Here is a 14,188-nt window from a genome sequence, read left to right as displayed (position 1 = left end):
ATTATCATTGCTCTCCCCTCCCCATCACCTCTTTCCTTGATTATAATGGACAGAGTAATCTACAGTTAAACAGAGGGGGAAAAAAAAATGCTTACAGAAAGGCCATGCTAATAATACAAGCTGGCTTTCAAATCTGGATTTGAGTAGCTTCTTCGTTATAGTGTGTGTGTGTGTGTATGTATGTATATGTATATTTTTTTTAAGTGAAAGATATGTTGAATTACCAGACAGCTGGAGAAAAGTGATAATTCTCATATTGTCTCTGGTTTTTCTATATATGCTCCCCTCTCCCTTAGTGTCGGTGAACTCAGTACTTCAAGTACCATGAAAGTTCATAAAAGAATTCTACTCATCTGTTCATATTAATGCTAGTTAAAACTGTATTTTAGAAGTGAGTTTGATAATGTACTGCTTTCTTAAAAACAGTATGAAAATTGATGTCCAATGTATGATACAACTGAAAATAATTATGTGTTAATTTTTTCTGAAGTTAATTGAGATGTTGACTTCATTGCATGCTGAGATTATTTTTGAACACTGGCAATTGTGTTTTACCGAAATTATCAAGATTTTTTTCAAAGCGAGTTTAGCGCTTCAATCTAATGTGTATATTATGAAATATTTTCAAAATTTTTGCTATTTAAATTGTTAACATCATTTTATTACTAAAGGACCCCTAAATATTAACCCTAAGACATGTGAGTTGTAACACTTCAGTACCGGGGCTATTTGAAGAAATCCTCCACTTCTGTCCATTTGCTTAGGGGTGGAATGATTCAATCACATGTTTGAGACAAGACTTGACTAAATCTTTAAAACAGGTCATGTAACTCTTGATACTTTGACAGTAGAAAAGTTTTTCTACAAATTAACTGTAAAGCCAATAGAGAGTTTCAAAAGCAGACGTTTGCTACCTTCTTTTGAGGTGGTGTATATGTATGTAGATATATTTTCTTCATGAGAAACTGCATATAAAAATATAAGCAAAGACATCAGATCTAACTAATATTTTGGACTGTGATAATCTTTCCATCTTTGATTAAAGTGTTGTTATTGTGTTCTGTATTAAGTTTCTAATTTTTAAAAATTGGGACTACATAAATACAATTTGTTATTTTCTCTTTAGCTATACTTGTAAATTCTTGTTCTAAAAGTAAGCCCATTCCCCCGCAGCCCCTCCCCAGTTAGTTTTGCTGGTAGGTGACAAATTACCTTTTTGTTCATGTGTGTTGGTACAGTTTCCGCAAATTATTCTGTTACCTTGAATGGAAATATAATGCTGTGATCTAGAAATAGAGTAACGTCTGCATTATATTATATGTCCAGTTAAGCAATCTTACAGATAAGAGAGAAGCATCCAGGGATAAAACATTTACATGGTGTTATATATACAGAGAGAGAGAGAAAGAGAGATGCGGAGACCCCTACCCAATTATAACATGTCTTCTTTTTAAATTCTGGCAGGTGATCTTTAGAGAGTAACTGAGTATGGATCATTTGAACGAAGCAACTCAGGGGAAAGAACATTCAGAAATGTCTAACAATGTGAGCGATCCGAAGGGTCCACCAGCCAAGATTGCCCGCCTGGAGCAGAACGGGAGCCCGCTGGGAAGAGGAAGGCTTGGGAGCACAGGTGCAAAAATGCAAGGAGTGCCTTTAAAACACTCGGGTCATCTGATGAAAAGCAACCTTAGGAAAGGTAAATACTTTTGATCCAAATCCTGGAAAGCTGCAAGCCCTTGTGTTCACCCAAGGCCACTTGGTATCGGGGTGGAGAGGCAGAAGGCTTCTTTGTTACGTTCTTTTCCTTGATTCTCTTTCTGATCTGAAGTTAGTTACTTTTCTGGCTGTAGGGTCAGCCACGTTTGAAAATGTAGGCTCCGTGCCTGAGCAGAGCATCTTACTCCCCTATAGAGTGGAGTCTTTGGATGTCGTGGACAATAAGAACTGAGTTAAATGTCATTGTCTCAGTTACACAAGGCTTCCATTGAGAAGATGTTATTGTAGTAGAGCATACAGAGGTGGCTATTGCTGAAACTAACCCTGATTAAGAAGAAGACATTTGGGACTTCCCTAGTGGTCCAGTGGCTAAGACTCACGCTCCCAATGCAGGGGGCCCAGGTTCGATCCTTGGTCAGGGAGCTGGATCCCACATGCTGCAACTAAGACCCGACACAGCTAAATAAATAAATAAATAAATACTAAAAAAAAAAAAAAGAATAAGACATTTCCATTGTTTGAGGACCGACCTAGCTTTTTCATAGGATTACTGGTTGTAAGGCAGTTTCACAGATAATGGAAGTCTTCTGCAATATGATGTAAAAGTTTTGTGATGTCATTTTTTTTGGTGGTTTGTTTTCTTCAGAGCAAATTCATTATTTAGTAGTGAAAAACCTGATGATTCTAGTGTCTCCCTTTTGCTGTAATTGGGTATTTTTGATAAAAGAAGGGCAGATCTAGACAAGTTTATAAGGAGAGGGTATGTAACTGTGATTCCTTTCTACCAATTTTATATTCCATTGATGCAGTTGAATAACTGCGTTCAGCACTGTTGTTTCTATAAATCATTGCCTATCCTGGGCATAATGTGTGGGCCTTAGAAGGTCTTTATTTGTCTCTGAATAACTGTGTATAGGATTCAGATTTTCCTTACATTTGCTAAAGCAGAGGATAAAAATGCCATCTTGTAGCAACCAAGAATATTAAGTAGATAAAGTTAGCAGGCAGAGGAATTTCATTGTGTTTGATGCATAACATTTATCATACAATCATTTATTTTTTCCTTGGTTTGGCGAAAACAAAGAATATATTGATCCTGAAATGAACAGACACAGCAGTCCGTATTGTTAGATCTTTATCTATTAAAAATGGAAAAACAGCACTTCAGCAAATTCTTTGGCCTCGCCTCATGATTACCCTATTTATTGATTGTTTGCCAAGAATGTATGCATCTTAAGAAAGCCAGGGTAAGAGCATTAAAAATATAATTTATTATGGCTTTTCAAACAGAGTGCATTAATATTGTACTGCGAAGCACTGGGGCTCTATAAAAAAGACTTTCTGACGCCTGCAAACATGTAAGTTCCATAAATTCCTAAATAGGAGATTTCAGCTGTCTCTGGTATTATGTGATATTTGCACAGCAAACTTTAATGCCAGGACAGTTTTAGACAAGGATTCTACAGACTTCTCTGCTCCTTATGGCAGACGTGCTGTTTACACAGGCTCATAAACCTTCAGCAAAAGCTCCTAAGACTGCCTTCAGGTTTAAATCATGGGGTATTTTTAGCAGTCAGCAGTGACCAGCGCACTCCCCTTTCCATGCTGGAAGGTTATGAAGTTGGTGGAGTTGGAAGCCTCGTCCAGCACTTAACACAAATAATCAGACAGTTCAGAGAAGTCCCCTGTTCAGCTTGACTCCCAGCATCAGGAGGACAGTGTGACAGTTTGCTGGAAGATTCAGCAGCTAGATTGGGACTTAAAGGCTGCTGTTGTCGCTTTATCAATAGCCACCTTAATGATCTTACAGGGTCCCTCTAAATAAAGTCCAAAACAACTCTCATATATTTCAACAGTTTGAAAAACCTACAATTATTTCATAGGTCTCAGGAGAAGCAAAGAGCAGAACAGGTCTGTATCATTCTACAAGAGGAGAAATCAATGTGTATGTTTTTGTTGTATTAGTAACCCAATTCTTTGAAGACCTCAGGACAGGGGGGAGGAGAAACCAAAGTACAGTAATTTCACTTCCTGCTCAAGTGCTTTTTTTTTTTTTTTTTTTTTAAGCATTGCATTCATAGTGACATTTTAAAATTGCAGTTTAATTGTAGAAGTTTCTCTGCTTACTTCAAGCAACAAAAATTCCTACAGCCTTTTGGTGGTGGTGGTAGTATTTTTTTTAATCTTCTTTTTCAAGTGCAGGGTTTCTGTTTGACAGGTGCTAGATAAAAAGTGGGGCCGGGATGAGAAAGCACACCTTAAGAAAAGGGGTTGGAGGTTTTTGTTTATTTGTTTAGAAGGTTTTGCCAAAGTACCTTCCAGCCAAGGAAGAAATCACCAGTTTGCATACTGCTGTTTTTGCTGTGGTCTCCCCCAGTCTCTTTCTGATCCCTGACGGGTTCTCTCTCTGGTATAAAACAGCCGAATGAGTGACATGAATATTGGCAAGCTCCGCAGCTTGTTTTTTCATCCCTAGCCTGTTGGGTCCCTCCAAATGAGTTTGCGAGTCTTTCTAAGTAAACCTAAAGGGGTTTATTTGTCAGAGCTAGAATCTCTTGTGAACAGTTCACTGAAGCTGTGGTGTAGATGCACACGTAGAAAAATGTAGCTGCTTTTACTGCCGGCTTTGTTCAGCAGCAACAAGCAAAGAGGGCGTTTTTAAAGGGCATCCCTAGTGTCAGGAGGAAATCCTGATTTTTATCTCTGCCTGGCAGGCACTCGACACCTTCAGAAGTTGGTTGGATTCTGTGAGTCCAGAGGGCAGAGCTTATAGAGGCATTAATGTGATAGGACTAATTGGGGATCCTGGGTGCCCTGTTAAAGTAACCCTAGTCATCATTTATGCTAAAGATGATACCCTCCTGGCAGCTTGCCACAGTACAGTTCAGATGCATCTGCTTTTAACCCTTTTCCGTTTATCACTGGACGTCTTGACAGTGTGCTGCGTAAACACCTCGAGTACTACCACGTCCCGTGATTTCTGTTTCTAGAAGCCTCTTTGCTAACAGTGGTGTGGCCTGTGTTTATTAATCATCTGGCTACTGAGTTATTACGTGGGATTACAGTAAATAGAGAACACCTCAAGTCTATGCAGATTCCTGTATCCTAAGATGCCCTGATGAGGCCAGTTTCCTTTCCTCTCATTTTTATCCCATTTGCTATAGCAAAGATGGTTCATTTTAAAGACATGTGGTTACTGTGATATCTTTTTAGTCAGGTAGATTAAATGAGTAGCCATCAGAGTAAAATCTTACTCATCTACATTATGCACATATTGAAATCGTGTGTTTTGAACATCAGTTTGGTTAAGTTTTATGTTTCTTCTATGGACTCGTTAGAGTCAAGGTCTTAAAAAAGGAGGAAAATGCTAATAATTTTATCATCAAATATAATTTGTTTGGATACAGACAATGAACATTTAATGTTAACAAAAGTGTGTAGGAAGCACAAAGGTGGGTTCTTTCGAGGACAAGTGTAGCGAATTGCGTTTGCACACCGGGTACCACTCTCAGCAGATCAGACGAGACCCTGGCTCCTCTCTCATCAGCCTTACGGTTTGATCAAAAAGGTAGTTCTGCATTAATTGATGTGGGGAAACGCGCTGTTAAAATTAAAGCAGAGCCCAAGTTACCTCAGGGCCAAGTTCACATTCTATTTCAATATTTCTCTTACAACTTAAAAAAATAAAAATAAAGGCAGGTGTATGTGTGTGTGTGTGTGCGCACCTGGATCTCTGTGCCCTGTCTGCCTTGGAAACACAGCCACCCCATTCTCTCACTGTGTTGAAGATTTATTTTCACGGCTTCGTTTTTCCTCCCCCCAGACTGTATTTCTGAAGATCGTTGGTTTGCGTCTCTTTTTCCTCTGTGTCCTTGATAGGAACCATGCTACCGGTTTTCTGCGTGGTGGAACATTATGAAAATGCCATTGAGTACGATTGCAAGGAGGAGCATGCAGAATTTGTGTTGGTGAGGAAGGATATGCTTTTCAACCAGCTGATTGAAATGGCCTTGCTGTCTCTGGGTTATTCGCATAGCTCTGCTGCCCAGGCCAAAGGTAAATAATGCAGATGTGGGGTTGGAAAAATTGCTTGGCATCCTTTGTTTACCTTGCAGAGAAAGCAACTGAATATTTTCATTCAAAGAACTGTAGCCTGTGTGTTACATGGGTTCCTTCTAGACTGTGGCTTTGAAAAATTGGCTTAATTCAGTTTGGTTTAGTTAACACACATTTTGCTCATGTGGAATGTCGAGGTAGATTTTTTTTTTTTTTTAAATTACTTCAGCTGAATCATTAGTATGCTTATTGACCTTAATAATCTGCTCCACTGAGGACCCACAAGGAAGTGAGGAGCGTATTTGAACAGATGGACTGTTGAGAGTCAATTTGCATTTATGACTGAATATCTAGTTCTGTTTCTTTTATTCTGTTTCTGATGGTTTTATGGGCTGTAAAGTATTTTTCAATGCTGATTCCCATTGCAGTAGAGAATCTTATCTAAATCGTAAAGCCGTTTACAACTGGTTCAGCTATGTCTTATTAGAACTTCCTGCAAGTTAGGAAAATGTGGCCTCTGCCTAGGTTTTATTGATGGGGTTTTATTTCCAAAATAATAAACAACCCCCACCGTCATTTACATAATTTCACAATTTGGAAAGCTAAGCTGTGAATATTTTCATTGACCTGCCTTTTAGAGGGAAGGGACTCATTCAGACAAATAACAATATTGCTTGTGGTGGGGGCAGTTAAAAAAGAAAAAGAACATACCTTCTACTAGGTATGTTATCTGAAGGGTAAAATAGTTAGTGACATATTCTCTTTATCTGGAATAGGGCTAATCCAGGTTGGAAAGTGGAATCCAGTCCCACTGTCTTATGTGACTGATGCCCCTGATGCTACGGTAGCAGATATGCTTCAAGACGTGTATCATGTGGTCACATTGAAAATTCAGTTACACAGGTGAGTCAGGACAGCAACTATAGGGCAGAACATTCTACTCACCTGATCATCTGAAATAAAGCATCTCTGGTCACCCTTCAGTTGTGATTTACTCTGTGTTTTGGGAAGGTTAACCCAGATTGATTTTGTTACCTTACCCCTTCTGCTTTATTTTCCTAACTTCAATCTATCATTAAAAAGCAGCCTTCCCCCCAAATGCATCGATCTGTGCAGGTTATCAGATGACAAGACTTTGTATGTGCAGTGGATTAAATGATGCATGACAAGAAGGCATTTTACATAAAGTTTACTTAAGAGAAAAATATTTTTGCATATCATGAACAGTGCCATCTGTGTACATTTTGTGAAAGAATGCCTTATTCGCTATTGCCGAGCTCTTCTTCATTTATGTATTTTTTTTTTTTTTTTTTTTTACCATTTTAACTCGTATGAACAGAGTCCTGAAAGGAAAGTGTTCCCACGTTCCCGTTTTTCACCATAGCTCATGAGAAAGCAGCACACCTTAAATTGTCTTCCCAAGCACATCAGAGCAGGAAGGTAGAAGTAACGTGAAAAAATAGCCACCACAGGCAGCTGATGTATAATTCATGCATCGATACAGCAGATGTGTTGTATAAAGTAATTAACTAATCGGAACAATCAGGAGACCGAGAGCAATCTCCAGATGCATCTGTTTGATGCGCAAAATGAAATCTGTCTGTCTTAAAGGAACGTTCTGCAGCAGGATGCGATCTGGTCATAATCCCCTTTCTAATCTGTGTCTCCAATAGTTGCCCCAAACTAGAAGACCTGCCTCCGGAACAGTGGTCCCACACCACCGTCAGGAACGCGCTGAAGGACTTACTGAAGGATATGAATCAGAGTTCCTTGGCCAAGGAGTGCCCCCTCTCACAGGTACTTGGCATTGCCCGTCCTAAATGATAGGACATTGTGGGAAGCCCTAGTTGAAGGTGTAATAGGGTTCCATAGTCTAAAGCAACTGGCATCGGAAGCAAGAATCTCCCCAAAAGGCCAAGTGACTTGACCACTGGTGACTTTCAAAAATATGCCCTCTTCGTCCTGAACAGAGCCTTTACACTTTTTCTCCCTTGGGGAAAAGAGCGGAGGAAAAACAACTCAGCAGAACTCTACACTAGCTCGATTGTAGATTCCTCCTCTGAGTGCTCTGAGCTTGGAAGCTACATTGTCCTGAGAGCCCTTATTTAAGGCAATAAAGGTGGTATAACTTCCAGGCACCCCTAGGTGAGTGGGAAGGGCATTGGAAGTGTTAATGTTGAAAACTGCACCATGCTACCTCAATAAAACAAGAGTATAGTATAGTTTTTGGATACTTTGTTCATTACCAAAAAAAAAAAAAAAATAGCATTTAGTAAAAAAAAAAATTTTTTAAGTAAGAACAGAAAACAGAAATCTCTTCCCTGTAACTAAAGGTTAAATAGTTATTATTCATCAGGATTTTGTCACCAGTTTTATGGCATTGGTTTACCCCCCGCCCCAGCTTTTTTTTTTTTTTTTTAGTGGGATCATATGTTTTCCTCTGAGACGCCTGTCATACCATCAGGGATTTTTGAAATGAGACAAAGATTTATTATTATTGTACTCGAGTTTATAGAATGAATTTTGGTAGAGGGGCAATTAAAACTCTACTGAGAGGTTGCCTCTGTTTCTAAATGTAAAGCCAAACATCACTTTTGATGATGCAGAGCTGATTCAAATAAAAAAGAAAGGATGCCGTGAACCCGCTCTTCATGGGCTGCTCCTGTGGTCACGACGTAACTGTGTTGTAATGCCATCTCTCAGTGCCCACACCAGTGAAGGTCATGCCACCATAGCGTATAGTTGAAGTGCTGGTCTAACTAGATTTTTACTAAATTTTTAATGTTTTTCTTTCAATGCAAGTTTAAAATGTAAGTGTGAATGTTCGTCTGTCAGTCATTTGGACTTGAACTGTATGAGTGCTGTAAACATTTCTGCAACTGAGATATTCTCAAAATGTGTTTCTAATGTGATGGCCTTGAAGATACATGGGTACCTTAGGAAGGAAGGTTGTGGCCTTTTGTGCCGCCGTTTCATGGAAACTCCATGCATTGCAGGTGTGCTGCATTACAGTCCCTCAGCTTTACTTTGTTATTTGTTAGCAATTATAGGAATGAAGCAAATGAATTAAGTTTACAATTAATGATGGCTTTTTTTATTCTTTTAAGGTAAGCTATGGCCACAGGTAAAATATTCTCTGGTGTTAAGTGTCCGTTTCTTGAAAATCAGAGCAAAGTCTTTTTGTCATTTTAGCTGATCTTCTCTTCTCTCTCTCTCTCTCTCACCCTTGGAGTAGGGAGGATGTGAATTTATAACCATCGAATAAAAGTAATTTAAATTAATTAAACACAGTTAAATCAATAGGATGATATAATGAAGCAGGTAACTCTTAACCTCTGGGGCTTTGGATTTTGCAGACAACTCCAGATAGTCTGTCACTTGGTTTCAGCATTTGAAAATTTGAAATGTCCTAGAATTAAAGGCTGGTTGGTTGGTTTGTTCGTTTAACTCAGCGTTAAAATATGTATAAATACCCAGTATAGGAATCTCATGTATCTTCATGTTACTAAGTGTCCCATTGATTTGGGAAGGCAGAGATTTAAGGCATTTACTGTGAGCCGGAGAAGAGGATGCTAGCATAAGTATTTATTGAAACAGGCAGTGAAAACTAATTGTTAAATGACATCAACATTCAGCCAATAAACTCTACCTCACTATAGCTTATAAATACAATTGTGAGTTTACTTAATGTTATCATGGGAAATGAATTGAATACAGACTATTATAATGTTAAACAGAATTGACAAAATGAAATTCAGGACTTGGTTTTGGAGTCAGACATGGGTGAATTTCTATAGAGAGGCCTCGAGAGGAACATGTGGGCCTGGGTAGCTGGGGACCCTGCTGTCATCCTTAAGTGGTGAAACTAGGCTGTAACTTCAACATCAGTTATAATTACAATCTTCCTTTCTTTAAAAAAAAAAAAAAATTTGAAAAAAAAGTATACATCGTTCGGCAGTGGCAGCAACTATTTGAAATTAATTTAATATTTAATATTATGAAAAAGTGCAACTTGTTCTCTAAATGAGGGGGTTATTTTGTATTCTGCTGCATCATCTTCTATTTCTCTAGAATGAATTCGTGAATCTGATACTCAATTCGGAATGTTTTAATTATGGACTGTTTTCCATTTGCTTCTTTATTTTCTCTTCTGTCAGAAGTTATTAGTTAGAGGAAATGCAGGCACTCTGAGGCCTCAGCCCCAAATATATGCTGAGCTTGGTAAAACTGCTCTTTTCTTCCTCCCTGGTGAGATTCGGTGATGAAGGTGCTGTGGTGAAAAATGCCTAGCAAATAAATACGGCCTCAGTCTTGTACAAAATGGGACCTAACCCCAAGAAATGCTACAGCTTAAGACGTTTTCCCCTCCTGTGGAGTTTTGATTCATTCACCTGAGAACTTTTAGCATAGAATTCAGCATGCCCATTTTGCTGTACAGTAAGGGTTTGGTTTTGTTTAATATGGTGAAATAGCGCAGTCTTGAATATGGCCATTGGGTCCCTTAATGATAAGCTGGGCAGAAAGAATGTCCACCCTGTGGGCAAGGAGATTCCCTTTACTGAGGAGCGGCCAGGAGGGAAGGGGAGGGGCAGCCCCAGGAATTTGCCTGTGGCGTCTGGCAGGCCACGCCTCCAGTGCTCCCAGGAGGGTTGTCCCCTACTTGAAAAGAGCAAGTCCAGTTTGCACTTCCAATCTTAGAACCAGAAGATGTTATCTTTCCCAGAGATTAAAGTCAAAATGCTGGTTAGTGACTGACCCCAAAGTCCTTTCCCAAGGATGCTTTTTAACATGTTGATTTTAAAATGAAGACTTAGGTTTTGCTGCAGTAATGTTTTCTTGGATAATCTTTGCAAGGTTTTCTCTAGCCGCAGAAATTCCATGAGTGGGCGTGGGGTTTGATTTATAACTCAGACCTTTATTTCTGTGACTGATTTCCTATCATAAATCTGCCCAAATAGACTGACATCCATTTATTGTTTTTTTTCTACCACGTGTTTGTTTATTTTTGTAAACTGTTCTGAGGCATAAGAAACCCGTAGCTCATTATGGATCTGAGGTTGGGTGCTGTGTTGTTACTCTTGCTTTTTTCAGTGGATGTAGTTAGGTAAGGTGGGTGTTGTATTCTGACCTGCAAGTAAGGAAGGGAGGATAAAGTCTGACGTGGGGATAAGAAAGCTTATCGTCGTGGGAACTTGGAGGGTATGGATTTGGAAGGTAAATTGGGATTTGAAAAAGTAAATATTTTGATGTACAATAAAAATACATTTCATTTGGATTTAAGTTTCCCCTGAAGTTTTAGAAATTGAACTTGAACATTAGATAAATATATATACATTCAGTACAAGGATAGATTCATTTTGTTAAAAGTATCATAAGTAAAAGGTCAGTTATTACTTCTGCCAGACTAGTGTCTTCCTTCTAAAAATGTTTAGGTCACATATTCCTAAGGGATTTTAATCTGATATATGTGCATTTTTACCACCCTTCCCCACCACACACACATTCACATTTGTGTACACAAACACACTAACACTCACACATTACCACTTTCATATTTTTAAGGTGCTGGTTCTTTCTGTTTCATTTCTCACCTGGGAAAAGTAGCTCCAAGCCTGAGCCCTCCGTAAAGTGGGAACTGTCATTTTTATTTTCAAGTAGCAAAAGATACATAAAATGAATTTAAATTTGAACATTCCATTTAGAAGTAACGTGGAGAAAAATGATATTTTGGTTTTCCTTTTTCTGACAGCATCTAGGGATGTAGAATGTGTCAGACTTTTCATTAGGTACTGGCAAAACAGGCGAAAAAAGAAGCCACCTTTCCCTGCTGAAGCTTGGCATTTAACCGTGCCCATTCTCTGAAACTTGACAATCATTTCCATAGACATTAATAAACCCCTGTGTTCAGCTGGTATTCAGTCTGTATTATACAAAGCACCAATTTAAAAGATCTCTATCTGTTAGGCTGTAGATATATATATTTTTTAACTGCACTTTATGTTATTTTTTCCATAATTTTTGGACCAAAATGACGTTTCTAAAAAAATTCCAATAAACAATAATCACATTTTCTCCAGAGAATATCCAACATCAGTATTCAAATATTGTATTTCACATGAGAGTCTAACCTATGAAACTTATTCACATATTCACATACTTATTCATTCAGAAATATGTACTGACAGTCTGCTGTGTGACAGGCATTCTATTTCCTATGGAGTAATAAGGGTGACACATCTTAGTAGTTGAAATAATAGTAACTTTCATTTAGTACTTTTACAGTATCAAGAGTGTGTCTATCACCCTAAGTGGTAGATGGTTTTATATCCCTATTTTCAGTTAAGGAACCCAAGCCATGGAATGTTTAAGCAAGTCCCATGGTTACAGAGCAGGTGAAGCAGAGGGGCGAGAATTCATACCCAGACCCTGTGAGCTTAATCAAGTATTCTCGGATGGATAGATGGATGGAAGGAAAGATAGATAGATAGATAGATGGATAGATAGATAGATAGATAGATAGAGACAGAGACCTTTTTAAAAAACCTTTCTCCAACTAATTTGATGTTTTATAAAATAGATTTCTCTGAAGTACTGATAACTACTTACAGTTTTCCAACTGTATTTATTCTTACTGCTGAAATTTTTCTTTAACGTATGTTTTGGTTTTGTATCTTTGATTTTGTCATTCTTACATTGACTTGCTTTAAAAATACCGTCATGCCCCTAATTTAGAGTATTCGAGGGTGATTTAGACCACGGGGACTGATTCCTGGGATAATCTGGTATTTGGGAGGTTCCAAAAAGTTTGACTGTAAGAACTCTGTTGGCAGTCACTTCTCCCCGTCCTTACATCCTGTCTGGATCAGTAGGTATAATTGCGCTAATAGCCCTTTGTTTTGACCCCCAAGACAATGTTAGATATTTGCATGGGAAACGGTGGGCAATTTCTCGAGTCTATGTGAAAATATAGACCTTAGTCATTCACTGGCTCAGTGTGATGACCAAGGGTATAACTGGCAGCTCTATTTAAAGTCTCCTGTTTGAGATGTGCTTGTAGGATTTTGTACCTGCCCCTTCCTAGCATAATATTGTAAATCTATTGTAAATCTTGTCGTTAAATATCATATATTTTGAGGAAAAGCTCCATGTAGGAGCTTTTCTTTCCTCTTTTAAATGACAAAACTTTTCCCAGTTTTTACCCTACTGCCCAAGGGAGTCCGAGGTTATGAATATCTGCTTTGCCAGGCATGGAAGTACTTGATACTAATTGGATTTTATTACCACTTTCAGCAATTGTATTAATGGCGAGATCCATAAAGGAAATGGTAAACCAGTCTTATATGGGCAGTTGTGTGAATTGCTAAACTTACATCAGATTACTTTTTCTGTCTCCTTTTTTGAACCAGTTATTACTTCACTCTAGTACCTCTCTCAGATTAGACAGTGAGATATCTGTACTGTGTTAATAATGTAATAACGTAGCATCTACGATAGACGTGTCCTTCAAATTGCAAATTTTCTTTTTTGTGTCTCATCTATCAGGCTCATTTTTAGCCAGTTTATATACATAAGGGTTTTACTGTAGCTTGATATTAGTTCCCTGTAACCTTTCAAAAAAGCCAAACTTAATAAAGCATCTAACTTCAAATGGATTGATCTCAGATATTTTATGGCCACTATCTTTTCACAAGAGTAAAACATAAAAGAGTTTAAGCCATGCCAATTTAGAGGGTGCTTTGATAATGTGTGAGCACTTCATTTTCACTTAATAGATTTTTACCTATGCTTTGTTTTAGATCTGAACAAGTTTCCTCTGACCTCAAAATCACTAATGCAAGGAAAATTACCATATCATGAGTGCATTTCCCCTATTTTTTTCTGATTTGCAGAATAATAAATACTGCCAAGGCTTAGGAGAAGACATGGCCTGAGAGAAAGCCTATTAAATGCTATTTTCTAATTCTTTTAAAAAGTTAACCAAATCATGCTAATCAATCAGATTTTCTTGCTCAAACAGAGCTAGTTTTAAAGTGCTTTTGGAGTGTCTTTTGTCGGAATGACTACGTAAATTTCAAGTTGGGCTTTATCTGGATTCGCTTTTTAAACCTGTTCTATTTCATGTCAGATTTTGGTCCCAAACAAACTCATAAACAAACAAACAGAAAACCGTAAATTCAGAATAATCAAAACAGATACTACACGCACCCGATTTTTTCCTCTTTCTTTGGAAACTGCTTGATAGTAAGGTGCTCTGAGTATTAAAAAACATAACAGAGCCTTTAACATAACAGGAGAGAGCATCAGCCAGGCTCCGCAGTTCATTGCCAGTTGAAATAAGGAACGCTCTTGCTGTTGGGACTTTTAAATCTAGACTTAAAAGTTATTTGTTCTGCTTAGCATTTTTAAAATGGTT

General features: G+C 38.1%; 1 protein-coding gene across 7 annotated transcripts in view; it reads left to right on the top strand.

Annotated features, from left to right (window-relative positions):
- SATB1 (SATB homeobox 1) overlaps nt 1–14,188 on the top strand; it is a 98,492-nt gene that overhangs the window by 22,522 nt on the left and 61,782 nt on the right. For 6 of the 7 annotated variants that reach the window (XM_082392689.1, XM_082392688.1, XM_082392687.1 and 3 more), the window contains exons 2-5: nt 1,465–1,699; nt 5,599–5,775; nt 6,552–6,678; nt 7,449–7,572. In XM_082392689.1, the coding sequence (XP_082248815.1) occupies nt 1,489–1,699; nt 5,599–5,775; nt 6,552–6,678; nt 7,449–7,572 (639 nt within the window). In that variant the 5' untranslated portion in view covers nt 1,465–1,488. Of the gene's footprint in view, nt 1–1,126; nt 1,197–1,464; nt 1,700–5,598; nt 5,776–6,551; nt 6,679–7,448; nt 7,573–14,188 lie in introns of all 7 variants that reach the window. The other variant, XM_082392686.1, reaches the window with a different exon arrangement.

The sequence above is a fragment of the Balaenoptera borealis genome, assembly GCF_965194805.1.
Source record: "Balaenoptera borealis genome assembly, chromosome: 5".
NCBI classification, from domain to species: Eukaryota; Metazoa; Chordata; class Mammalia; order Artiodactyla; family Balaenopteridae; genus Balaenoptera; species Balaenoptera borealis.
This window is presented reverse-complemented; position numbering and strand designations above follow the sequence as displayed.